We start from the raw sequence: 27,969 nt of genomic DNA, 5'->3' as shown, positions 1-27,969 counted from the left end.
GTAGGTTTTAGGAACACAGTGGTTGTGGATTTTTAGAGGGTTAATATTTCTAACAGCTTAAGTTTAATGCCTTTCTATCACTACCCCTGTCCCAGAACAGGGAGCTCAAATTCCTTTAGTTAATTAATCTTGTTTAGACTCCTTTCCAAGGTAAAGAGCTGAAGGATATCAGAAGGCCCACAGAATGAAACATAAACACAGGTCAGAGTGACCCAAAACCCAGAACTGGATGAACTCCAAGAGACCTTTGTGTGCCTGAGGAAGAGGAGCTGATGAAGACAGAGGGTCCTGACGACCCCAGACCCAATTCCAGGGGTTGGACCAGGGGTGGGACTGGGGCTGGACTGAGAAATGTGTAAAGCAATGATTGGAGGGATCTTATTATAAAAGCCATGGAAACAAGAACTGGGACACATGCATGTCATCCTGTATTCCTGTGGGCTGTAGGCCCTGTGTTATTAAAGGACCTTTACTTTTTATCTTACCCTACACTAACGTGGCTTGGAGTTCTGCTTGGGGGGGGTCACTCAGGGCATCACTGCCTCAACTTTCTGGCTCCTCTTTGAGCAGCTCCATCACTTCTCAGCTCCCACACCAGGTGTTCAATACCTTGCAGCCACTTCTAACAAAGCAAGAGGGAAGCACATCAATCTCATTATCTGCCTGCCCTTGAGGAGTCCTCTGACCTGAAACGTTCTGTTTGCCACCCCCAGAGCACAGAGCCACATTCCAAGGATAATTCCTGCCAGGGAAGGGCTGTCCCCACCCTCGGGTCCTCCGAGGGTGTGTGACCATCTGCAGCCTTCCTCCAAGCACAGCCCTGAGTCCTCCTCTGCCCAGGAAAGTCTCTCCTCCTAATTTAGCAGCCAGCCACACAGTCACACACCCACCTGCTCACTCAACTCCTCTACCCACCACCCACCCAGAGCAGTGCAGAAAAAGCCACCAGAAGTGACAAAAAAAAATAAAAGGCAGGAGCCCTAATTAACACTCCAGCAGGCTCAGCATGGCCAAGGTGCCCCTTGGCTGAGGGAAAGGAGCTCAGAGGGCAAAAAATGCTCCAGTCCCAAGGAAGCTGCTGCCCCACTGGTCAAACCTGTCTGCAATAGTGCAAAAAGGGAACAGGGACGTTGCCAGGTGGGTTTAGAGGTCCCAAATCCCTCCTGCCTGTCCAGAGTCTTCTTTGAAGGGCACTGCTCCCTCAGCTCCCCGAGAGCCCAACCAGCCAAGGGGCAGAAGAACTTCCTGTTCCAACTGAGACCTCACACAGCCTCTTCCCTCCCAGTTACAAACTTCTCCTGCTCCAAAACAGCAAATTTGGAGCCTTGTCCTCCCCCCTCCCTGCCTTCACACACCAGCCAGATGTCAACACCTTGCACTCAGCAGAACAGGTGAATTCCCTTTGCCTTGTCCACTTTCATGATTTAATGCCAGAAGGGCCCCTTGGCTTTTCTGAGCCAGCAAGTCTTGGATCCATCACTGGAGCAGGAAAGAAATGCAAAACAAGGCTCAGCTCCATTCAAATCCATACAAAGGCTTTGCCCTTGGCATGACCTCATGCACAGCACGAAGAGCAATCACCTCAGGCCATCCCCACCCAGCCTGTACAACCGCGATGAGAGTTCCTCCTTCTCCTGGTGACAACCACTCAAGATGAAAGGATCCCTTTGCTCAGCTCCTGTTGCTGCTCAGCTCCTGTTGCTGCTCAGCTTTGCTTTCTAGCACAGAAGTGCCAAAAGTTCCCCATCAGGAGAGCAGAGAGGAACCTGAATTTCCTAACCCTGTTATTCCCTGGGCCTCCAGATCCAGAGCTTCTAAACAAAGCACTGAGAATCCAACCTCAAGTGATGCTGCAGGGCATCCAAGGGGGGTTATTTCACTGGAATCTCAGTTTTTAAATGAATATGTTCTGTATGAAGGTGGAAAGATCAAGGTGTTTCGAGTATAAAATCACAGAATTCCAGACTGGTTTGGGTTGGAAAGGACCTTAAAACTCGTCTTGTTCCACCTCCTGCCATGGGCAGAGACAACTTCCGTAGCCCAGGTTGCTCCAGCCTGGGATGGGGCAGCTCCTCCGGGCACCTGTGCCAGGGCCTGCCCACCCTCACAGCCAGGAATTCCTTCCTATTTTCCATCTAAACCGACTCTCAGTTCAAAGCCGTTCCCCCTTCTCCTGTCACCACATTCTGCATAGTCTGGTTTAAAGGCTTCTTAATGCACAGGAAAATACAATAAAAATAAAAATATAAGAGCAATAAATAAAATAATAAAAAATTTAAAAATCAAAAATAAAGAATAAAAAATTTAAAATAAAATAAAATAAAAAATTGTAAATAAAAAGTATAAATAAAATAAAATAGAAATGAAATTAAAATTTAAAAATATAAATAAAATAAAAATAAAAATAAAATAAAAAATTGTAAATAAAAAGTATAAATAAAATAAAATATAAATGAAATTAAAATTAAAAAATATAAATAAAATAAAAATATAAATAAAAATAAAAATAAAAATAAACATTATAAATAAAATAAAAATATAAATAAAATAAAAATAAACATTATAAATAAAATTAAAATAAAATTGAAATTGAAATTAAAATTAAAATTAAAAATTATAAATAAAATAAAAATTATAAATAAAATAAAAATTATAAAAAAATTACAATTATAAATAAAATTACAATTATAAATAAAATTAAAATTGTAATGAAAATTGTAAACAAAATATAAAATACAAAGTAAAGAAAAAGGTATAAATAAAGTAAAAATTATAAATAAAAAATATAAATAAAATAAAAAATATAAACAAAATAAAAAGTAAAAATAAAATAAAAATTGTAAAAAATTAAAAACTATAAAAAAATTATAAATAAATAAAAATTTTAAATAGAAATTATAAATAAAACAAAAATTATAAATAAAAATTATTAATATAATAAATATTATGAATGAAGTAAAACATATAAATAAAATAAAAATTATAAATAAAATTAAATTATAAATAAAAATTATTAATAGAATAAATATTATAAATAACATAAAAATTACAAATAAGATAAAAAATATAAATAAAATAAAATTATAAATAAAATAAAAATTACAATAAAATTATAAATAAAATTTAAAAAATAAAATAAAAATATAAATAAAATAAAAATATTAATAAAATTTTAAAAATAAAAAATAAAAATATAAATAAAATAAAAATATGAATAAAATTTTAAAAATAAAAAATAAAAATATAAATAAAATAAAAATATGAATAAAATTTTAAAAAATTAAAATAAAATAATAAAATAAGCCAGAATTAAGAAAAATGAACCAGAAGCATCTGTGCATATTTGACAGCTTCAAAAATCCCAGCCCTTAATCAAACATTTACTTCAATAATTCCAGCTCCCATCTCACCCCACAGCCTCTCTGGGAGGGGTATCCACCCCAAATGGGCAGCTCAGAGGTGCCCAGGCTGCTGCACCCACCAGGCTGGGTGGTTCCTGTGCCTCCCACTCTGCCAGGCTGCAGCTCCTCCTGCAGCACCAGGAATAGCAGCTGGCACTGCCCACGGAGCAGGAGCACCCTGGGAACCAGCAAGGCAAACTCTGAGGGGGAGCAGGGCTCATTCAGGGCCCCTCCAAAGAGCAGCAGGAGCTGGGAGCACATTGCTCAGACAATCAGGAGAACTGGGGCTTTTGTCACTTGTTCCAGACAGGCTGAGACACCCAAGAGAGCCCCAAGACTTTGGGCACATCCCTTGGCACCTCCAGGCCTGGCACACGCTGTCTCTGCCAGTCCCACCCAGAGATCCAGGCAGCTGATCCAACTGGCTCAAGGAGCCACCAGGACTCTTTGAGAGTGTTTAATCCAGGCTGATTGGAAGCCAAAAGAAAGGAATTCTTCTCCTACAGGACAGGGCAGGATCCTTTGAAGAGCTGAGTTTTTTCACACCAGTTTTAGAAATCCCACACAGAGTTGTGGTCACTCCAAGGGATGTGATAGAACCAGAGCAACAGAAACTCAGCTCAGGGGAGGTTGGGAAGCATCAACTTCTGATTGGAGTTTCATAAAACCACAAACATGAAAAAAAAATTAAATTATTATTATTCAAACCCTACTGCATAAAATCCAGAAGGCACCAAAGGAAATCTCAGGTCTTTGGTGATGGAAAAATAAAGAATAAGCATCACCTTTGAGGTATGTGATTAAACCACAATAAAATTAAGCCAGAAGCATAAACAAGCTCCAAACACAACCAAGGAGGACAGACCCCCTCAGACCACACAGTTTAAAATCCATTAGACCCTTTTTTTTCCCATCAAAATCCCTTTGGGAATCAGAAAGGTCAGCATTGCTTTATCAGTGCCTTGTTCTCCATTCCTGCCCTCAGCAGGCACTCTGGGCCACCAGAGGATGTCTGGAGGCCAACCCAACCCAGCAGCTCTTTCACAGAATCATAGAATAGGTTGGGTTGGAAAAGACCTCCGAGATCATCAAGTCCAACCCTTGGTCCAACTCCAGTCCCTTTACCAGATCATGGCACTCAGTGCCACGGCCAAGCTCAGCTGAAAAACCTCCAGGGATGGGGAATCCACCCCCTCTCTGGGCAGCCCATTCCAATCCCTGAGCACTCTCTCTGCAAAGAATTGTTTTCTGCTCTCCAACTTCAATTTCCCCTGTCAGAGCTTGAGCCCATCGTGCCCCCTTGTCCTATTGCTGAGTGCCTGGGAGAAGAGACCAACCCCCACCTGGCCACAACTTCCCTTCAGGGACAGTGCTGAGGTCACCTCTGAGCCTCCTCTTCTCCAGGCTGAACACCCCCAGCTCCCTCAGCCTCTCCCCACAGCACTTGTGCTCCAGTCCCTTCTCCAGCCTCGTTGCTCTTCTCTTCTCACTTGGGTTGGAAGAGACCTCTGAGATCATGAAATCCAACCCTTGATCCAACCCCACTGTGATCACCAGCCCAGGGCACTCTGTGCCCTGGGCTGGTGATCACAGTGGGGTTGGATCAAGACATGTTGGATTCTCTGTCCCTGGAGGTGTTTCAGAGGACACTCAGTGCCACATCCAGTCCCTTCTCCAGCCTCGTTGCTCTTCTCTGGCCCCACTCCAGCCCCTCAATCTCTTTCCTCAACTGAGGGGCCCAGAACTGAACACAACACTCAAGGTGTGGCCTCCCCAAGGCAGAGTCCAGGGGAAGGGTCACTGCCCTGGGCCTGCTGGCCACGCTAGTTTGGATCCAGGCCAGGATCCCATTGGCCTTCTTTGGGTTATTGTCACCAAACCCCAGGACAAAACTTCCCAGGAACTCCAAGAAGAACAGGTCTAACCCTCAAGACCCTGCAGGCAGGCTCATATCTGCATCCATTGCCTTCCAAGGAGTTTGGGGATAGGACACCTTCATTCCCAAGACAAATGTGCATTTCCAACCCAAAACACTTCGGAAAAAGCTGATGAAGATCCTACAGTCCCAGGGCAGTTGAAAAATTGCAGTTTAGGGTGATTTAGAGCTGCTAATGGGTGATATCCCCATTGGAGTGAAGGCAATCCCCTGAAAATGGGAAAATAAAGTGAGCAGAAGCTTTAACATCCGTGTGTTTCTCTCCACAATAGCAACAGGCACCTCCCAGCAGGGACCTCTCCTTGGGGCTCATCCACAACCCATTTCCACCAGAAATGGCTACAAAAGCGACAAAGGAACCAGAATCCTTCAAGAAGCTGCATTCCATTCTTTTCCCAGGCCTTTATTAACAGCAAGTCAGCAGGGAGTCCTTGGAAGCAAAGGAGGAATTTGCTGTGCAAAGAAACCGAGGGAGCGTTTTCTGGAACAACAACCAAACCATTCTGGGCCAGTGTGTGTTGGACTGGGCTTTAGCTCGATGGGATATTGATCCTGGCTGCAGAAAACACAGCCCTGATGGGTTTTCTGATGACCAGGTTGTGCTGTCTGCTTTTGACAAACAAAATCTCCATCACTGCAGGTAGATAAAAAAAGATATTTATCGATAATTTCGGAGTGCAGGGTCTGAGTGGCCAAAAAAAAAAAAAAAAAAAAAAAAAGCAGGTGGGAAGGATTTCTGCATGATCACTGGAATATTTACAGAAGGGTGAGTTCAATCCATGCAGAGCCTTCCCCCACAGCCTCCTCCAAAACACACCCAGACTCTGCCCTTTTTCCTATGGAAACAGATAAGGAGAGCAAAGCTGCTCTTTGCTTTTCTGGGGTTTGGCTAAAAAGCTGAAAATGAGATCAGATTTTCTGCCATCCATCATTTACCTTAATAAAAAAGGGGGCACTCGACAGGATTAGCAGGTACACAGCTCTGTGTGTGGCATCATGAAACACATTTTCATGATCTTTTGTGCTTACACAGAAATAAAATTAAAAAAAAAAGAAAGAAAGAGAGAGAGAGAGAGAAATCAAAATCGCTCTGTAATGTTGAAGATCAACATGAGACTGAGCTGGGGAACTGAGCACTGCTCACTGCCTGGAAACATGAAGCAACATTTCCAAGTGGAATCCTTGCACATATGGCAAAGGAAAGCTTTGGATGGAGTAGCAAAATGGCATTTCAAAAGCTGATGTCCTACCTATCTATATTTATAAGAACACATTAAGAACTGGCTTAGCACTGTCCTCTTCTATTATCCTGTAATAAATTACAGCTTGATCATCTTTTGAAAAGCACAGGGCTGAGTCTTCCTTCCACAGAAGTGAAAATTAAAGTCCCACTCCTGTCACCACCTGGAGAACCTGCTGGGTTTGACAGCAAGAAAATGTTCTGTCCCAACAACCTGCCTTTGGTGTCCGTGCAGAAAGGAGGAGGGTGTTTGTCTCAAATCAAGAGTTTGTCCCTGCTGAGGCTCCCCCAGGGCAGGGGCAGCTGAAGCGGGGTCTGCTCAGCCAAGGGAGCCCAAGGAAGAGCAGCTGGAGCCCAAGGAAGAGCAGCTCCTGCTCTCCAGCCCAGCCCCATGGCAACCCAGGAGTGAGCTGAGAACAGGAGAACCATCCAAGAAATGCCCAGCAAAACACAACAGGCTGCAGGGAAAACATTAATTCTCTCCCCTGAGTGAAGCTGCAGATATTTCAGGGCTGTTTCCCTCCTGCAGGTCCCTCCAGTTCCTTCCTGGGTTGCAAACACAGCCCCAGCTCCAGGAAAGGATCTAACCCAGCACGTGGGGAACGTTGTTCTCAGGAGCCTTCCCCTAAATATCAAAAACTGGGCATGAGCTCCTGGTTAAACCCAACCTTGGGATCTTAAATCCAACCCTGGAATTTTAAATCCAACCCTGAAATTTTAAATCCAACCCTGAAATTTTAAATCCAGCCCTGGAATTTTAAATCCAACCCTGAAATTTTAAATCCAACCCTGAAATTTTAAATCCAGCCCTGGAATTTTCAACCCAGCTCTGGAATTGGAGGATTTGAGCTCTGGGGAGGTGATTCTTGGCCTCAGTGCCACCAAACTGAGGCTGCCTGGTGGGAAGCCCATGCCCAAGGCAGCTGAAGTGGAGCCCAGCTGGTGTCACCATGGGAAACCAGCAGCTTTGACGTGCACGGGGCTGAGCTGGAGAGGAACACGCCTGTTTGCAGAGGGAACAGGCTCCTCGTTCCAGCTGCCTCCTGGAGCTCATAGTCCACAAACTCCCCCAGTCAAACCAGCAGCACCAGTGTCAGGCACCCCACAACACCTGGGCATTCCACCAGCAACATTCACAACACTTCGAGCGTCTCTGTTGTAAAAGGAAATAAATTATCTCTTGATTCTTGGCATGTGTTTATGAAAAGAGTAAAAGAATAAAAAAGTCATGCCTAAACATTATGGCTGGAGTTCAGAAAAGCTTTTCTGTAGAGCCTTAACTGTAAGTACAGAACCACTGGAGTCAGCTGAATTCAAAGGTGTACTTGAATGCTTTGTTGAAGGATAAATTACAACACATTCCAAAGTCCTTTCCAGAATCAGGGCCTTGATTTTAATTTTTTTTCTTTTTTTTTTTCTTTTTTTAAAGGCACAAAAGGGTGTAGAACTAACTAGGAATCAGAACATAGCACGGGTGTGAATAATTGTAGCATCTGTGCTCATTCTCTTTTCATCCTGGTACCCCCTGTGCTTCTGAGTATGTAAATCTGCCTCTCCTCGTGACTCCCCTGAAGTTGCTATTGATTCAACACCCAGCCCAGCAGCAGGAGCAGCAAACTCTGCATATTTATTCCCTTCCTCTCCACACACAGAGAATTCCCTTTGGCCTCTCCACTGCTGGATCACACCCTGCCCTGAATGCAAAGAGAATTACAGAGATAATGTGGCTAATGAACATATTTGGGTATGTGTGCAAGGATTTCCCTGCTCTGCCCCCCTGACCGGGGCACACACACCCCTTGCCCACACTCAGGGGCACAGAGAGGGTGGCAAAGAAGGGATGTGAATGCCAGGCTGGGGGAAAACCCACTGAGATCCTTTCAAGCTGAAAGGCTTCAAGCTCAGGATCTCATAGAATCATAGAATTGATTGGGTTGGGAATGACCTCCGAGATCAGCAAGTCCAACCCTTGGGCCAACTCCAGTCCCTTTACCAGATCATGGCACTCAGTGCCACGGCCAAGCTCAGCTGAAAAACCTCCAGGGATGGGGAATCCACCCCCTCTCTGGGCAGCCCATTCCAATCCCTGAGCACTCTCTCTGCAAAGAAGTTTTTTCTGCTCTCCAACTTCAATTTCCCCTGGCAGAGCTTGAGCCCATCGTGCCCCCTTGTCCTATTGCTGAGTGCCTGGGAGAAGAGACCAACCCCCACCTGGCCACAACTTCCCTTCAGGCAGTTCCAGACAGTGCTGAGGTCACCTCTGAGCCTCCTCTTCTCCAGGCTGAACACCCCCAGCTCCCTCAGCCTCTCCCCACAGCACTTGTGCTCCAGTCCCTTCTCCAGCCTCGTTGCTCTTCTCTTCTCACTTGGCTTGGAAGAGACCTCTGAGATCATGAAATCCAACCCTTGATCCAACCCCACTGTGATCACCAGCCCAGGGCACTCTGGGCTGGTGATCACAGTGGGGTTGGATCAAGACATGTTGGATTCTCTGTCCCTGGAGGTGTTTCAGAGGACACTCAGTGCCACATCCAGTCCCTTCTCCAGCCTCGTTGCTCTTCTCTGGCCCTGCTCCAGCCCCTCAATCTCTTGCCTCAACTGAGGGGCCCAGAACTGAACACAGCACTCAAGGTGTGGCCTCCCCAAGGCAGAGTCCAGGGGAAGGGTCACTGCCCTGGGCCTGCTGGCCACCCTAGTTTGGATCCAGGCCAGGATCCCATTGGCCTTCTTGGCCACCTGGGCACACTGGTGGCTCCTGTTGAGCTTCCTGTCCCTCAGTCCCCCCAGGTCCCTCTGCCTGGCTGCTCTCCAGCCACTCTGTGCCCAGCCTGGAGCGCTGCAGGGGGTTGGGGTGGCCAAAGGGCAGGACCTGCACTTGGCCTTGGTGAACTTCATCCCATTGGAATCAGCCCATCCCTCCAGTCTCTCCAGATCCCTCTGCAGAGCCCTCCTGCTGCCCTTTGGGCCATTTCTTAAGCTCTTATTTAGTATTTGTGTTTCCATTATACCCTCTGTGTAAATAAACAGAAACAAACTGTGGCAATGGAGAGGGGAAAATACTGTAAGAATTTCCAAGACATTTCAAACCAGGGCCCAAAAAGACACAGGTAACATTTGCCTTAATGAGACACTTGGAGTTATTTTCTAAAACCTTTCAATTCTTTTTGAACATCTTTGAATTCTTTTTGAACATCTTTGAATTCTTTTCGAAAATCTTTGAATTCTTTTCAAACATCTTTGAATCTTTTCAAACAACTTTGAATTCTTTTTGAACATCTTTGAATTCTTTTTGAACATCTTTGAATTCTTTTAGAATATCTTTGAATTCTTTTAGAATATCTTTGATTTCTTTTCGAATATCTTTGAATTCTTTTCGAGGACCTTTGAATTCCTCTCGAAATTCTTTGAATTCCTCTCGAAATTCTTTGGATTTGTGGTTAGAAAAGTTTCTTTATGGCAGAATAAATCCATTCCTGCAGAAACTTTGCCAATTTCAGCTCTGTAATAGCTTGAAAATGGGATGTTTTTAATTTATTAGTGCAATTTTAAAGTCACCCTGTAAATAGGTTGGTTTAAATCAGGTTCAAGCACCAGGGGCAGTTAGAACCCAAAAATTCAGGGGTTTGTCAGTGAGTCCGGATAAGACACAAACCAGAATATCTACAAATAAATTCACTTTTTAGGTGGTATTGGTGAGAGTCCGGATAAGACACAGAAACCAGAATATCTACAAATAAATTCACTTTTTTTTCAGTTGGTGTCAGTGAGAGCCAGGATAAGACACACAAACCAGAATATCTACAAATAAATTCACTTTTTAGTTGGTACTGGTGAGAGTCTGGATAAGACGCAGAAACCAAAATATCTACAAATAAATTCACTTTTTAGGTGGTATCAATGAGAGCCTGGACAAGACACAAAACCAGAATATCTACAAATAAATTCACTTTTTAGGTGGTATTGGTGAGAGCCCGAATAAGACACAGGAACCAGAATATCTACAAATAAACACCCTTAAATTCCCTTTTTTTTTTTTAGTTAGTGTCAGTGAGAGTCTGGATAAGACACACAAACCAGAATATCTACAAATAAATTCACTTTTTAGTTGGTATTGGTGAGAGTCTGGACAAGACACAGAAACCAGAATATCTACAAATAAACACCCTTAAATTCACTTTTTTTTTAGTTGGTATCAGTGAGAGTCTGGACAAGAAACAAACCAGAATATCTACAAATAAATTCAGTTTTCAGTTGGTGTCAATGAGAGCCTGGACAAGACACAGAAACCAGAATATCTACAAATAAATTCACTTTTTAGTTGGTATCAGTGAGAGCCTGGACATGATACACAAACCAGAATATCTACAAATAAATTCACTTTTTAGTTGGTCTTGGTGAGAGTCTGGACAAGAAATAAATCAGAATATCTACAAATAAATTCACATTTTAGTTGGTACTGGTGAGAGCCCGGATAAGACACAAACCAGAATATCTACAAATAAACACCCTTAAGTTCCCTTTTTTTTTTTTTTAGTTGGTGTCAGTGAGAGTCTGACAGACACAAAAACCAGAATATCTACAAATAAACACCCTTAAATTCACTTTTTAGTTGGTGTCAGTGAGAGTCTGGATAAGACACACAATCCAGAATATCTACAAATAAATTCACTTTTTAGTTGGTATTGGTGAGAGCCCGGATAAGACACAGAAACCAGAATATCTACAAATAAACACCCTTAAATTCACTTTTTTTCGGTTGGTGTCAGTGAGAGCCTGGACAAGACACAAACCAGAATATCTACAAATAAATCCACTTTTTAGGTGGTATCAATGAGAGCCTGGATAAGACACAAAACCAGAATATCTACAAATAAATTCACTTTTTAGTTGGTATTGGTGAGAGCCTGGTCAAGGCACACAAACCAGAATATCTACAAATAAATTCTCATTTTAGTTGGTACTGGTGAGAGCCTGGATAAGACACAGAAACCAAAATATCTACAAATAAATTCACATTTTAGTTGGTACTGGTGAGAGCCCGGATAAGACACACAAACCAGAATGTCTACAAATAAATTCACTTTTTAGTTGGTATCAATGAGAGCCTGGATAAGACACAAAACCAGAATATCTACAAATAAATTCACTTTTTACCTGGTGTCAGTGAGAGTCTGACAGACACAGAAACCAAAATATCTACAAATAAATTCAATTTTTAGGTGGTACTGGTGAGAGCCCGGATAAGACACACAAACCAGAATATCTACAAATAAACACCCTTAAATTCACTTTTTTTCAGTTGGTGTCAATGAGAGCCTGGACAAGACACAAACCAGAATATCTACAAATAAATTCACTTTTTAGTTGGTATTGGTGAGAGTCTGGACAAGACACACAAACCAGAATATCTACAAATAAATTCTCATTTTAGTTGGTACTGGTGAGAGCCCGGATAAGACACAGAAACCAGAATATCTACAAATAAACACCCTTAAATTCACTTTTTTTCAGTTGCTGTCAATGAGAGCCTGGACAAGACACACAAACCAGAACATCTACAAATAAATTCACATTTTTTAGTTGGTATCAATGAGAGCCCGGATAAGACACACAAACCAGAATATCTACAAATAAATTCACTTTTTAGTTGGTACTGGTGAGAGCCCGGATAAGACACAGAAACCAGAATATCTACAAATAAATTCACTTTTTAGTTGGTACTGGTGAGAGCCCAAATAAGACACAGAAACCAGAATATCTACAAATAAATTCACTTTTTAGCTGGTGTCAGTGAGAGTCTGACAGACACAGAAAGCAGAATATCTACAAATCAACACCCTTAAATTCCCTTTCAGTCGGTTCACACCCTCTGAAAGCCACTCCCTCAGCTCCACATCAGCCGCTCTTCAGAGGTGCCACAGCCAGGACTAACTCAGCGCTGTTTCCCCCCATCAGCCCCAGGTCCAAACCCCCCCAAAGCAGAGTGGGAACCCCCCAGGCTCAGGGGGAGTCACTTACCCCGTCAGGACCACCACGAAATCCATGACATTCCAGCCATTCCTCAGGTAAGAACCTTTGTGGAAAACAAAGCCCAGGGCGATGATTTTGATCCCGGCTTCGAAACAAAATATTCCAATAAAATAAGGCTCAGTGTCATCCTGAAGGAGAGCAAAAAATCACAGGAGTCAGGGGGTTCCTGCTCTGACAACAAGCAACTTCACACCCTTTTCCCCCTCCCTGAGCTGAAACAAGGAGGTTTAAACTCACTGGAACTAAGCCCAAAAAGGAATTTTATTATTATTTCTCTGAATGCAAATTTTTTTATTTTCAAATTGGGATTTCTATTTACCTTTATTCTGATTTTTTTCCCCCGTATTTTCCAGCTCTACACAATATTCCAGAGGGAATTTTGAAGCAGAAAGTTTTCTCTAAGGGTGTATTTAAGCTCAAGATCACATATTCCAGCAGGGAGGGACATGGGAAAAGAAATGCTTCCCAATTCCTGCAGGAGCCTGAGACAAGAGACTGGGGATTAACAGTCAGCTCAGAAAGCTTGTGAGCACTGACAGGAAATTATTTATTTATCATTTATTCCATCAGTTCCTCCTTTGCTCTTTCTCCTCCATTTTCTTCATTTCCACAGCTCCAGTTTCAGTTGTTTTCCTTTCTCTCTGTGTGTCTGATTGAGGGAGAAATGCCCATTCCAGCCCAGCAGGAGCAGCGAGGTTTGGGACTCGGGTCTGTGGGGCAGAGTTTGGGATCACAATTCCATGGGGCAGAGTTTGGGATCACAATTCCATGGGGCAGAATTTGGGATCACAATTCATGGGGCAGAATTTGGGATCACAGCTCCATGGGGAAGAATTTGGGATCACAACAACATGGGGCAGAATTTGGGATGACAATTCCATAGGGAAGAATTTGGGATCACAATTCCATGGGGCAGAGTTTGGGATCACAGTTCCATGGGGCAGAGTTTGGGATCACAATTCCATGGGACAGAATTTGGGATCTCAGGTTCATGGGGCACAATTAGGGATGACAATTCCATGGGGCAGAATTTGGGATCAAAATTTCGTAGGGCAGAATTTGGGATGACAATTCCATGGGGAAGAATTTGGGATCACAATTCATGGGGCAGAATTTGGGATCAAAATTCCATGGGGCAAAATTTGGGATCACAATTCCATGGGGCAGAATTTGGGATCTCAGTTCCATGGGGCAGAATTTGGAATCCCAGTTCCATGGGGCAGAATTTGGGATGACAATTCCATGGTGCAGAATTTGGGATCACAATTCCATGGGGGAGAATTTGGGGTCACAATTTCATGGGGCAGAATTTGGGATCACAACTCCATGGGGCAGAATTTGGGATCACAACAACATGGGGCAGAATTTGGGATGACAATTCCATAGGGAAGAATTTGGGATCACAATTCCATTGGGCAGAATTTGGGATGACAACTCCATGGGGCAGAATTTGGGATGACAACTCCATGGGGCAGAATTTGGGATCACAACTCCATGGGGCAGAATTTGGGATCACAACTCCATGGGGCAGAATTTGGGATCACAATTCATGGGGCAGAACTTGGAATAGCAATTCCATGGTGCAGAATTTGGGATGACAATTCCATGGGGCAGAATTTGGGATCACAATTCCATGGGGCAGTATTTGGGATCTCAGCTCCATGGGGCAGAATTTGGAATCCCAATTCCATGGTGCAGAATTTGGGATCTCAGCTCTATGTCCTCGCTCACTATAGAGGAACTAACCTTGGTCTCCCCAGTTTTCCCAAACCATTTATTTCACAGATGGCACCAGATCCCTCAGCATTATATTATTTTATATTTATTTATCATATATTATTCAGCACTGCAGGAGTGACAGGAGCTCCAGCACAGACCCGGCGCCAAATGGAACCATTCACACTTGGAAGGAAGAAATGGGAACAAAGCAAAGAGGTGAAAGCAATGGAGATTCATTTCCAGACCATGTTAATTAGCTCTGGCCCCTGGAACCAATTTCCAAATGTGCCTCAGATCCCTGTTTTCAGCTGAACTCAATGGAAGCAAAGCAGCCCTACAGAAAAAGCAGAAAACTTCCAAATTAGGAGTTTAGAAATCTTTGTTTTCCAGTGGGTTTGGCTGTTCAGAGCCAAAGAGTTTGAGCTGCTGTTTGGTGGGCAGTTGTTTCCATATGACAGAAGGGAATTGTTTGGTTTCCTCTAAAAAAAGAGCAGGGATGTCCAGGCTTGTGGTCACAGGAGGAGGGAGCAAGTTGGACACAAGAACGTCCTGGCCAAGCACAGCAACTGCTGCTCAGCTCTGGCACAGCCCCACACTTTGGGCAGAGCTCTTGGGGCAGAAAATTGAGGGATTTATCCCTAAAATCAGACCTGTTCAGCCTCAAGAAGAGATGGATGAGAGGAACCTCATCCATGTCCATCAGTGTCTGCAGGGAGGGGGCAGAGCATGGACCAGGCTCTGCTGGGTGGGGTCCAGCAATGGCACAGGAGGAACAGGAACCTCCCCATGTCCATCAGTGCCAGCAGGGAGGGGGCAGAGGGTGGTCCCAGCAATGGCACAGGAGGAACAGGAACCTCCCCATGTCCATCAGTGCCAGCAGGGAGGGGGCAGAGGGTGGTCCCAGCAATGGCACAGGAGGAACAGGAACCTCCCCACGTCCATCAGTGCCTGCAGGGAGGGGGCAGAGGGTGGTCCCAGCAATGGCACAGGAGGAACAGGAACCTCCCCATGTCCATCAGTGCCAGCAGGGAGGGGGCAGAGGATGGTCCCGGCAATGGCACAAGAAGAACAGGAACCTCCCCATTGGGAACCCTCCAGGTCACATTGGGGAACCCCCAGGTGACACTGAGACCCCCCAGGTGACATTGGGGATCCTCCAGGTGACATTGGGGAACCCCCAGGTGACACTGAGACCCCCCAGGCGACATTGGGGAACCCCCAGGTGACATTGGAGAACCCCCAGGTGACACTGGGGAACCCCCAGGTGACACTGGGGACCCTCCAGGTGACATTGGGGAACCCCCAGGTGACACCGAGACCCCCCCAGGCAACATTGGGGACCCTCCAGGTGACATTGGGGACCCCCCAGGTGACACTGAGACCCCTCAGGTGACATTGGGGACCCCCCTGGTGACATTGGGGAACCCCCAGGTAACAGACCCTCCAGGTGACATTGGGGACCCCCCAGGTGACTTTGGGAACCCCCAGGTGACACTGAGACCCTCCAGGTGACATTGGGGACCCCCCAGGTGACACTGAGACCCTCCAGGTGACATTGGGGACCCCCCAGGTGACTTTGGGAACCCCCAGGCGACACTGGGGACCCTGAGGTTACACTGAGGTGACAGTGAGGTGACACAGGTGACAGTGAGGTGACAAAGGACACTGAGGTGGCTTTTCCATCCCTGAGTTTATTTCTGGCCCAGGAGAGACTTTTCAATATGAAAAACAAAATAAATGAGGGAAAAAAAACCATCAAAAATGGGTGAAATGGCAAAAAATGACCAAAAATGGGGGGAAAGGGACAAAAATTAATAAAAATTACCAAAAAGGGGGGAGGGGGCAACAAAAAATGGGGCAAAATGACGAGAAATGGGTAAAAAGAGACAAAAATGACCAAAAATCAGTGCCAGCAGGGAGGGGGCAGAGGATGGTCCCAGCAATGGCACAAGAACAGGAACCTCCCCATGTCCATCAGTGTCAGCAGGGAGGGGGCAGAGGGTGGTCCCAGCAATGGCACAGGAGGAACAGGAACCTCCCCATGTCCATCAGTGCCAGCAGGGAGGGGGCAGAGGGTGGTCCCAGCAGTGGCACAGGAGGAACAGGAACCTCCCCACTGGGGACCCTCCAGGTGACATTGGGGATCCTCCAGGTGACACTGGGGAACCCCCAGGTGACACTGGGGACCCTCCAGGTGACATTGGGGAACCCCCAGGTGACACCGAGACCCCCCCAGGCAACATTGGGGACCCTCCAGGTGACATTGGGGACCCCCCAGGTGACACTGAGACCCCTCAGGTGACATTGGGGACCCCCCTGGTGACATTGGGGAACCCCCAGGTGACACTGAGACCCTCCAGGTGACATTGGGGACCCCCCAGGTGACTTTGGGAACCCCCAGGTGACACTGGGGACCCTGAGGTTACACTGAGGTGACAGTGAGGTGACACAGGTGACACTGAGGTGACAAAGGACACTGAGGTGGCTTTTCCATCCCTGAGCTTATTTCTGGCCCAGGAGAGACTTTTCAATATGAAAAACAAAATAAATGAGGGAAAAAAAACCATCAAAAATGGGAGAAATGGCAAAAAATGACCAAAAATGGGGGGGAAAGGGACAAAAATTAATAAAAATTACCAAAAAGGGGGGAGGGGGCAACAAAAAATGGGGCAAAATGACAAGAAATGGGTAAAAAGAGACAAAAATGACCAGAAATCAGTGCCAGCAGGGAGGGGGCAGAGGATGGTCCCAGCAATGGCACAGGAGGAACAGGAACCTCCCCATGTCCATCAGTGTCAGCAGGGAGGGGGCAGAGGGTGGTCCCAGCAATGGCACAAGAACAGGAACCTCCCCATGTCCATCAGTGCCAGCAGGAAGGGGGCAGAGGATGGTCCCAGCAATGGCACAAGAGGAACAGGAACCTCCCCACGTCCATCAGTGCCAGCAGGAAGGGGGCAGAGGATGGTCCCAGCAATGGCACAGGAGGAACAGGAACCTCCCCATGTCCATCAGTGCCAGCAGGGAGGGGGCAGAGGATGGTCCCAGCAATGGCACAGGAGGAACAGGAACCTCCCCATGTCCATCAGTGCCAGCAGGGAGGGGGCAGAGGGTGGTCCCAGCAATGGCACAGGAGGAACAGGAACCTCCCCATGTCCATCAGTGCCAGCAGGGAGGGGGCAGAGGGTGGTCCCAGCAATGGCACAGGAGGAACAGGAACCTCCCCATGTCCATCAGTGCCAGCAGGAAGGGGGCAGAGGGTGGTCCCAGCAATGGCACAGGAGGAACAGGAACCTCCCCATGTCCATCAGTGCCTGCAGGGAAGGGGCAGAGGATGGTCCCAGCAATGGCACAGGAGGAACAGGAACCTCCCCATGTCCATCAGTGCCAGCAGGGAGGGGGCAGAGGGTGGTCCCAGCAATGGCACAGGAGGAACGGGCAGGAACTGATGCCCAGAAAGTTCCACCTGGACAGGAGGAAGAACTTCTTTTCTGTTCAGTGACTGAGCACTGATTGTCCAGAGAGAGTGTGAAGTCTCCTCACTGGAGTTATTCCAGAACCTGGATTCAATCCTGTTCACTGTGCCCTGGAATGGCCCTGCTGGAGCAGGGAAGTGGGACCAGATGATCCTTCAACCTGACCCATCCTGTAACACCCCTCCTAAAGGGGCTTGGCTGGTTGCACACCCAACCCAGCAAGTCCACCAGGGAGCACTAACCATGGAGATGCCTCCAATCTGTTGGAAAACACTCCCTCTGGACAGACTTTCCCACCAGTGGCTGCATTAAGGTTTTGTTCCTACAGGGCAGCCCCCAGATCTCCACACACTTCAGGGAGCTCAGCTCTTCCACACACTTCATCCTTCACCCTGTGTTACCTCCATTCCCTCCACCTTTCCTGCCTCAGCAGCTCCAGCTCCCACTCCCCTGTGGCCTGGGGAGGTGACAGTCCCCTGTGGGTCCCACACACTGGTTCTGACTGGCCACAGAGCAGGGCTCTGTTGGGCTCCCACTGTAGGCCTTTGAAATGGAGAGGAGAAAATAAAACCCCAAACCCAAACCCAACTTCTCCTCCAGTCAAGGAGGTGTTCCCACAGCAGCAGCACCTCCAAGCCCTCTGTCCCTCCACAGAACCTCCCTGATGCTGCTCAGAGGACACAAACCAGCAGTGTCAGACCTCCAGCTGCCCATCTCAGTGTTGGTTACCCCCAGGGAGACCAAAGCCATCAGATCTTTCATAACCTTTCAACAGAAATCCTGCAAGAAGCAGTTGGAGGGATCCCAGGATTCCAATCAGAAGAAGGAAGAGAGGGTCAGAAACCACATGATGTGACTTCAGGAGAAGTTGTTCCTCTACTTTCCCTCATGCACAGAGGGACTGCTCTTCAACCCCACAACACCTCCTAGTTCAACAACTCCAGATAATTCCTGGAAACAAAGGCCTTCCAGCCCATCCCATATTCCCAGCCCACAACTATGAGCGTGGCCCTAAAAATAACTCTTCCAACACACCCAAAAAAAGCCACCTTTCCCCACATCCACTCCTCCACGTTACTCCCTCACTTCCTTGAAGCCTCATATCCACTCTGCTCCCAGTCTTCACTCAATCTAGGTCAGGTGCCTTGTGATTCCAGCTCCCAGCTTTAAAGAGCCAGGCCTCAGGTACTCCAGGCTTTGCTGGGATGAGCCATTCCCAAAGCCAGGACTGCACAGAGCACTCAGGAAGTGGGTCAGAGAAGTTCTTAACTTCGAGGGAAGCAGGAAGGCTCACAGATGGATTTGGGTCTTTATTATGAAGAAAACCCGTGGGGTTGGCAGAGAGCAGCTGGGGAAATAAGAGGGGATAGAAAGAGGGTCTTTTCTAAAGCCTGCTTCAGTTTGCACTGATTCAGCCTAAGAATCAGGGCAGCCACAACGAGATGAAAAGTAAATTCTCTGCCCCTTTGAGCAGAGGTCCTGCTGCTGACTAAAGGGATTCACACGACTGGGTGTGACAAAAGGAGGGCAAGGACGTGGGTGAGGTGCCCTGGGCAGCACTGGAGTGGCACTGCTGGGGGTTCAGAGTGCTGCCAGCACATCCTGCAGCCCCCTCCAGGTAGGGGGTTGTGCCCTGCTTGGGTTCAGGAGTGGGAGAGCAGGTGATGATGAGTCTCAGTGTGTGAGCTTGGAAGGAGGGCAGGGGATTTGGGCAACAGCCAGAGCTGTGCCAGCAAGTTGCTTGCTGTGGACACAGCAAAGCTTGAGGCTGGGCCAAACACACATTTAATCAATATGTTTCTGATCAGAAACAACTCCTGAGTCTGGAAAGTCATCACTATTCCTAGTCCATGTCCTGGTGTCTTTCCTTGGCCTCTGGATGTCCCAGCCTCAGTGGTTTGGGTGTGAAAGGCTTTGTTCATGCAAAGGTTAACATGAGCAGCTCACATATGGCTGCACAAAGTGCCTGTGGATGGGATAAGGCTGGAAATCCATTAGGAAATTGCAGGAGCTGTCACACTGAATATCTGAGATGAGTTCTAGCTGTCCTCACAGCAAAAACAACCCAAGCCCTGCAGTGAACATCCTGCAGACCCCCTGGTGTCTTCAAAGACAGGGATTTGCTGTCCTGTGAGTTCTGAAATCATCTCTGTCAGGCTGGGACAGCTCTTAAGTCTCCTGAAGCTTCTCATGGAAAACTGAGCCAGGGAGAGAATGAGTGTGGCTTGGCCTGGACAGCCCAGAGCACGGTGAGGCCACTCAGGGCTGGGAGGGAAGTTCACTTGGCCACATTTGCAGCTCTCAGCACCAGGCTCTGCCACTCACTCCAACTCCCTCAGCACCTTTGCACTTGGCATCACTCCAGTGTGTACAAACAGTGCCATATTTATTGGGGCACGGGGGGGGGGTGACTCCACAGCCACGGGCTGGGATGGGCAGGAGCGAGTCTGCAGCATCTCTGTTCCCATGGGCAGTTCCTGCTGGGAATTAAACCCTTCCAGCAACCAAAACATGGGAGACTCTCAGTTCAGGGCAGGAAAGAGCCTCAGGAGGAGCTCAATGTGCTGCTGGTGGCAGAAAAACCCTATTTCTCATGTTTGAAGAGTTGAAGCCAATACTCCAGTTCACCACAAACTCTCTGGTCACCAAACTGGTGCTTTTTCAGAGCTGCTTTTGACCAAAATTTCCATCCCAGAGCCAAGGGATGTTTTTCTGTGCTGCAAACTCCCCACAGAAAATGGACAGAGAAAGATTGTTCCTAACTCAGCCCTTTCTAAATCTGGAGATATTGGATGTACTGAGCCAGCACTTGCCCTCCCCAGGAATTAGCCCTGTTGGACAAGGAGCAGAACAGAAAACAGCCAAGTGAGATTCACTGCAGGGTCATGTCTTGGGTCTCAGGGGTGATAAACAGAAGAAAATTTTAAGTAGAAGTCCAAAATAACTGAAATATTTGTAGGGGCTCCTCCATCTTTTCTTTGGCTTTAACAAGCAGAACATCTGAAGGTTTTTGTCTTGTATCTGTGGGACAAAATCTCCAGGCAGCTTCGGTTTTACTTCAACAACTCTGCCTACATCTCCCAGTCATCAAAGGCTCGTGATGTGCATCTCACATCCTTAACATCTGATTAACTCTTCAGTGATGAGCCCTCACTGCCATTTGAATATTTTAATGAACCCAGAAGAAGGAAATGCATATCCATCAATCATTAACCCAAAAAAAAAAAAAAAGGCCATTTCCATTCCTGCCAAAGGCAGCAAAAAAGCACCTGCTGTTCTGCAGAGACACAGAATTTGGCTCAACAAACCTGTAAATGTATGGGAATGTTCACCCACTCTGGATTTGTAACATTTTCAATGGAACAACTTCCAGTTTGTGGAAGCAGCAGGAGCATTCTAAAGAGGTCTCACTTTGAAACCAGAAGACAGTTTTTCTTACTCACAATGCTTGATATTTGCAGTATCTGCCTAAAATAAAAAATATTTCACGACTTGTAAAGATTCTCAGTGTTATCCTATGACAAACCCCTTTATACTTCAGAGCTGTGAATGTGCTGTAGCCAAAATGGCCTAAAATATCTGAACCAAAGGCAATGATGTTTGGGGCAAAGATCAGGAGTTCATTTTCTTTCCTCAGCAAGGCAGAGCCAGCAAGGCAGAGATTGCATTTAACTCACAGAGTTATCTTACACTATTCAGTGGTAATGTCAGTGCCTCCCTTTGGAATGAATTGGGCAGGAACTGGAGGTGTTTGGGCTGTAAAATGGAATTAATAAAGTGGGGAAAAGGACAATAAAATTCCTCTGGGATCCCCTTATAAATCTGGGGATAGAGAGAAACATAAAACCAACTTGTTAACCATCCCTACTGCTGCTTAAAACATCACCAAAGGGCTGCCAGGCCAAAACATCCACAAAACTACTTTCCCCTTCACTGGTCTGTATGTTCATACCGTGGAGGGCATTTTCCCAGCTCAGCCCCTGGATCTAAACCTGTGCTTTGCTCACAACCCCAGACTGGCCTCAGTAATAACCACACAGAAACCTGTTTAATGGCAGAAAGAGCCACATAAATGTGTGTAATCAGCTCTTTTTGAGGAGAAATCCTTCAAACAGACACAGTAAGCAAACCCCATGGAGATGGGAGGCAGAGGGAGCAGAGCCATTTCCAAATCAGTCTCCCAGCTCAGCCCCTGGATCTAAACCTGTGCTTTGCTCACAACCCCAGACTGGCCTCAGTAACCACACAGAAACCTGTTTAATGGCAGAAAGAGCCACATAAATGTGTGTAATCAGCTCTTTTTGAGGAGAAATCCTTCAAACAGGCACAGTAAGCAAACCCCATGGAGATGGGCAGGCAGAGGCAGCAGAGCCATTTCCAAATCACTCTCAAACAGCTGCCCCTGATCCTTCTGGACCCATCACTTTTTCCTGCTTCTGAAGGATGAGACTGTGTGAGTTGCCCCCTGGCAGGGACCACCCATGGAAACTGTAGCAATCAGGGCTCTTGTTTTTGGCAGCAAGCCCAACATATTATGGTTGTTTGCATAACATAATATCTACATGGCAAACACATATGGGTCCATATTTATTCATCCTTTAAACATGCACCAGGATTAATGCACTTGGGCATGCAAGATGTTCCAGATCATTAACAGTAGGAGAAAAATCAAACCAAGTGTTACACGTTTTTCCTGCAGTGATGATAAATGGGAGAGTTATTTTGAAGCTATTCTTCTATTTTCTTTTGAAATAAGGTAATTGAGCTCATTAGCATAAAGCCTGCAGGGAAATTGTTTTCCTCTGTAAGTTGGTTTTTGTTTCTTTGGAAGGGAAGTGGAATCATCTAAACCCAAAGTTTGCTGTGTAAGGTCCTTGATATGCTCTGTGGCAGGAAGAGGCACAAGAACCTCAAAGGTTGCTCTGCTCTACCACTCCCTGGGAACGTATCACAGCAGTTCATTTGATTCCAGACATAATTCTGAGCATTCATCAGTCCCTTCCTGTCTTGGTTTAGAGACAACCTAAGTTTGGAGCTCATCTGACCAGAACAGAAGCTTCATCTCCTCTCCTACAACCGGGCAGGGCTGGGCTGATGAAGCATTTGGGACCACAAAGGGAGAGTTACCCTTGTTGTCACTGACTGATTTTTTGTGATTATGCTCATTAGCATAAAGCCTGCAGGGAAATTGTTTTCCTCTGTAAGTTGGTTTTGTTTCTTTGGAAGAGAAGTGGAATCATCTAAACCCAAAGTTTGCTGTGTAAGGTCCTTGATATGCTCTGTGGCAGGAAGAGGCACAAGAACCTCAAAGGTTGCTCTGCTCTACCACTCCCTGGGAACGTATCACAGCAGTTCATTTGATTCCAGACATAATTCTGAGCATTCATCAGTCCCTTCCTGTCTTGGTTTAGAGACAACCTAAGTTTGGAGCTCATCTGACCAGAACAGAAGCTCCATCTCCTCTCCTACAACCGGGCAGGGCTGGGCTGATGAAGCATTTGGGACCACAAAGGGAGAGTTACCCTTGTTGCCACTGACTGATTTTTTGTGATTGTCAGATCAATGCCTGCTTGTTTTCATGTGGATCTTTAAAACAGCACTCCCAGCACAGGGAGGGGACCGACTGCTCTCTGTGTGAGACCAGGGACAAAAACTGGCAAGAAAGAAAAGCAACTCACCAATCTCTCCGACATCGGCGTCTTGTCTCCATCCGGCAAATGCTGCTCCAGAGCCAGCACAATACAATTGGCTATGATTGTAGCTAAAATCATGTATTCAAATGGAGTGGGCACCAGGAGTTAAAGAAGACACTGGACAACACAAGGAGAGCCTCATCCCAATGCCCTTTTTACCCACACGGTTACATCGATTGAGCATTCCAAGATTTCTCATATTTTTTTGTGAATATTTATTCTCTCTGACTTCCTTAGTTTTTTCTGGGGTGTGTTTGGAAATTGGCTCTCTGCTTTGAGAGACTTAGAGTTTTACACAGAGTCAGAGCTGTGAGAGGAATTTGGGAGCAGGAAAGCAAAAGGGCCAAAGGAAACAAAAAGCCATTAATAATTATTGGGTTATAAACGAGATTGATAAGCTAAACTTCCTAAAAATACCTTATACAGTTGAACACCATCTGCTCAACTGCTCTTCAGAAACATTTCCCTTCAGCACATACTGTAAATAAGTATTGGGCCAGAAAAGTTTGATTTAGAGAGTCTACACAGGTCCAAAACATGAATTACTGCTACATTTCAGTGCCTGCTCCTGTGAGGATAAAATCAACCCTGTCAGGATGTGGGAGGGAAACGACCCCAGGGGAAGGAATCCAAACCTGGCACTGGGTCCCTCCTGCCTTTCACTGCCATCTCCAGCCCTGAGCTGTGCCAAGCCCCGGCTCTGCCAGGGTGGAGCCGCACCATGGGCGACACTGGGGGCTCAGGGCTCTGCTCAGCACCACGGGGAGAGCGGCTCAGCACCAGGGAGTGTTGGTTCAGCACCAGGGAACATCAGCCCAGCACCAGGGAGTATCAGCCCAGCACCAGGGAGCATCGGCTCAGCACCAGGGAGCATCGGCTCAGCATCAGGGAGTATCAGCTCAGCACCAGGAAGTATCAGCCCAGCACCAGGGAGCATCGGCTCAGCACCAGGGAGTATCAGCCCAGCACCAGGGAGTATCAGTCCAGCACCAGGGAGCATCAGCCCAGCACTGGGGATCATCAGCCCAGCACAAGGGAGTATCAGCCCAGCACCAGGGAGAGCTCAGCTCAACACTACGGGGAGCTCCGCTCAGTACCGTGGAGAGCTCAGCTCGGTACGGAGGACAGCACCGAGCTGTACCACGGAGAGCTCAGCTCAGCACCGCGGAGAGCTCAGTTCAACCTTCCCCGGAGCTCAGCTCGGTACCGAGGACAGCACTGATGTGCACCACGGAAAGCTCAGCACAGCTCCACAGTCAGCTTGGCTCAGCACCGCGGAGAGCTCAGCTGAACACCATGGAGAGCTGAGCCTAACACTGCAGAGAGCTCGGCTCAGCACCGTGTAAAGCTCAGCTTAACACCACAGTCAGCTCGGCTCAGCACCGCGCATAGCTCGGCTCAGCACCGCAGAGAGCTCGGCTCAGCACCGTGTAAAGCTCAGCACAGCACCACAGTCAGCTCGGTTCAGCACCACGCAGAGCTCGGCTCAGCACCGCGGACAGCGCCCGGCCCCGCCCGCCCAGCGGCCCCGCCGGCCCCGCGGGGAACGGCCGATGGCTCTGCCCATCCCGATGGCTCTGCCGATCCCACCGTCCCTGCCCATTTCACCGGCTCCGCAGAGCCGGGTCCCCTCCCGAGAGCCGTGGCCAGGTGGCCCAAGAGGCAGGGGAGGGACAGAGGAGGGACAGACTGTGCCTGGGCTCGCAGGCAGAGCGATGCTTTGCCTGTCACCAGGGCGATGCTCTGCCTGTCGCCGGGGCTTTGGGGCTTGTTTATCCACACCTGAATGCAGGCAAGGAGAAAGGGATGAGGAAGCACAGCAATGCCTGGGATTGTATAATATAGACGGAAAGATCAATATGTGTGTTGTGTGTGTGTTCAGAGAGAAGGGAAGTGCGTTCACTGTATGGGTGTATTTTTCCTGTTAGAGCCCCTCAGGAAGTGAAAACTGGGGAAGCCTAAACAGGAGCTGCCCTCTGTGGCAACTGAAAGTGTTGCTAGGAGGCTGGGAGAGGCCTTGCCGCTGTTAGCTGAGCATTAATTGGGCTGTGATATCAAACGAAAAGAAAACAACCGACTCCCCTGAGACCCCCAGTGTGATGCACTTCTGTACACACACACGAGCTGCTCCTTGGGGGCCTCAAACGCTCTGGTCCCCTTTGCTCGTGGCTTATGAGCCCCATTCCCAGCAAAGCCCCCGTGTGAGGATCAGCACTGCAGCTCACTTGGCCTGGGAGATGGGTCTCAGACAGAAAGCATCTGCTCCTTTCACAGCTCAGCACATGATCCCTTCCTTCCCCACTAACTGCCTCCTTCTGCCTCGAGGCTTTGCTAATTTTTTTTTTTTAGTACAGCCTAAGCTTAGGCTCCACACCTAATCAGAGTGCCATGATTCATGTTGATTCTAATGGATTCAGGAGGGGATGTGCTAAAAGCGAGTGGCAATGATTGCATTGATGGGATTCGCCAGCTACCTGGGCTATCAATGTCCCTACTATCAATGCAGACTTAATGCTAAGGTGTCACCATTTTTATCCCACATTCCTTCTTCTAGTCAGAATGAGACAGAAGAGTTGGAAAGCTCCAAAATGGAAATAAGAATTAGGATTCATTGGCATGAATTTCACAGAACCCTTTGCATCTGACTTGAATTGAGGGAAATGTAAATCTCTGCAACTGTGCACCTCACACCTGAAGACCGACATGCACGTATGTCTCACACACAGCCCTGGCATAAAGCACACCCAAACCACTCTGCTGTGCCCACAGGAGCAATTCCCTGGGATCCCACGGCACGGCCGGGCATTATGTCGGGCACACAGATCCATGGCACACACCCCCACTGCACACACTGGATCACACATGCACGTCTGCATTAGCACCAGACACTCATCCTGCCCTGCCTCGAGGGGTCCCTTCCCCTCGGCCTCCCTCTCCCCCACCCCACCTTCCCCGCCGTGCCCACACACCCTCCCTGAAAGGATATGGCCATTCTGTTATTCGCTTGGCGTATTTCCGTATAACATTATCTTCACTGAAGATGAAGAGGGATCTGTTGACTGTGAAGCAGTTCTGTTTGACAGGGATGGGGTTGTAGAGAGCCATAGTCCTGGCCCTCTGAGCCATCGACTGCTTATACATCCTTTGGCCGGCTTGGGGGCCACCTTGCCGGCTGCTCCCTCTTCCAGCCCCGGCCGGCCCTCCACCTCCATAGCGGGTTGGCAGATCATCCCCAAAGCGAGCCATCCTCGCGGTGCACGGAGCCGGGCGCTACAATCCAAACTGGCAGCACAGGCGAGAGGAAGACGCATCACAGCGCGCAGCACTTCTCCCTCCGGGGGCTTCAGTCGCGGGATCGGGAGTGATGGCAGCAAAAATATATTGATAGATTATAAAAAAAAAAAAAAAAAAAAGAAAAAAAAAGGGAAAAAATGCCTTTCCCTTCCTCCACCCCCTTGCGCTTCCCCGCCGCGGTGGCTGTCCGGGGGTGGGAGGAAGGCGCCGGGGGCTCCGCTCACCTCCCCGCACAGGTGCCGTCTGTCCGGCCCGACCTCATGGCCGGGGCGGCGCGGGGTGGCCGCGGCGGTCGCGGTCCCTTGGCTGGGCTGGGAAGGGGCTGCGCTGCTGCCGTGCCCGCCGCGGGAGCGCTCCGCCGTGCCCAGCCCAGCCCAGCCCGGCACGGCTCCGGCACGGCACGGCCCGGCCCCGCCGCATGTGATGCCCGGAGCCAATGGGCCGCCGCGGCTCCGCCCGCCCCAGTCACCGGCACCGGGGGGCGGGCGGGGACGGGGGAGGGAGGATGGAGCCCGGCCCGGCCCGGCCGCCACCGCCTACCCCGCTAAATACGGCGGAGCCGCGGCCCCTCCCCGGGGGAAGGAGGAATGGACCCCCCGCCCCTGCGCAGAGCCCTGGCCGGGGGTGCTGCCCGCTGCAAAAGGGCGGGGGGCACAGGCAAGGCGGCCCCGGCGCCTGCGCGGCACTGCCCAGATGTGCCCTGCCCAGATGTGCCCTGCCCAGATGTGCCCTGCCCAGATGTGCCCTGCCCAGCTGCCGCGCCCATGGGTGCCCCCGCCGCGGAGGGAGGGTTGGGCAGCGCGACCCCCCCCCCGGTCCCCGCCCGTCTGTGCCAGTAGGAACCCCCCGGGAAGGCGCAGGGCAGGGGGCACAGGGGCTGGGGGTGCGGGGCAAGGCGGGGCTCAGGTGGCAGCCCCCGGGCAGGGGGAGATGCGGGGCCGGGGAGATGCAGCCCCCGTACAAAGCAGTGCGGGGTGTGCAGCACTGAAACGGAGCTGCGCCCTCCTGGACAACTTACTTTGTTTCTCCTTGGTTTGAATGACTCCTGCAGAGCACTGGATACCTTTAATCCTGTATTTATGGACGAAATCCTTTAATCCTGTTTATTCCAACACCCTCTGTTGCTTCCCTCCACCACAAGTCAGAGAGATAACTCCTCCTTGTTCCTGGAGCGCCGCACGGC

At 48.1% G+C, this 27,969-nt stretch overlaps 1 protein-coding gene across 1 annotated transcript in view; it reads right to left on the bottom strand.

The window, feature by feature from the left end:
- Window positions 1–26,819, bottom strand: part of LOC139681048 (voltage-dependent N-type calcium channel subunit alpha-1B-like) — a 355,721-nt gene extending 328,902 nt beyond the window's left edge. The window contains exons 1-3 of the mRNA XM_071574188.1: window positions 26,479–26,819; window positions 23,478–23,583; window positions 12,596–12,735 (exon numbers count right to left, since the gene is read on the bottom strand). Coding sequence (XP_071430289.1) covers window positions 12,596–12,735; window positions 23,478–23,583; window positions 26,479–26,738 — 506 coding nt within the window. The 5' untranslated portion in view covers window positions 26,739–26,819. The remainder of the gene's footprint in view (window positions 1–12,595; window positions 12,736–23,477; window positions 23,584–26,478) is intronic.
- Between the last annotated feature and the right edge of the window lie 1,150 nt (window positions 26,820–27,969).

Source organism: Pithys albifrons, chromosome 20 (assembly GCF_047495875.1).
Source record: "Pithys albifrons albifrons isolate INPA30051 chromosome 20, PitAlb_v1, whole genome shotgun sequence".
Classification (NCBI taxonomy): domain Eukaryota; kingdom Metazoa; phylum Chordata; class Aves; order Passeriformes; family Thamnophilidae; genus Pithys; species Pithys albifrons.
Note: the sequence above shows the minus strand (reverse complement) of the source record. Positions and strands in the feature narration are given on the sequence as shown.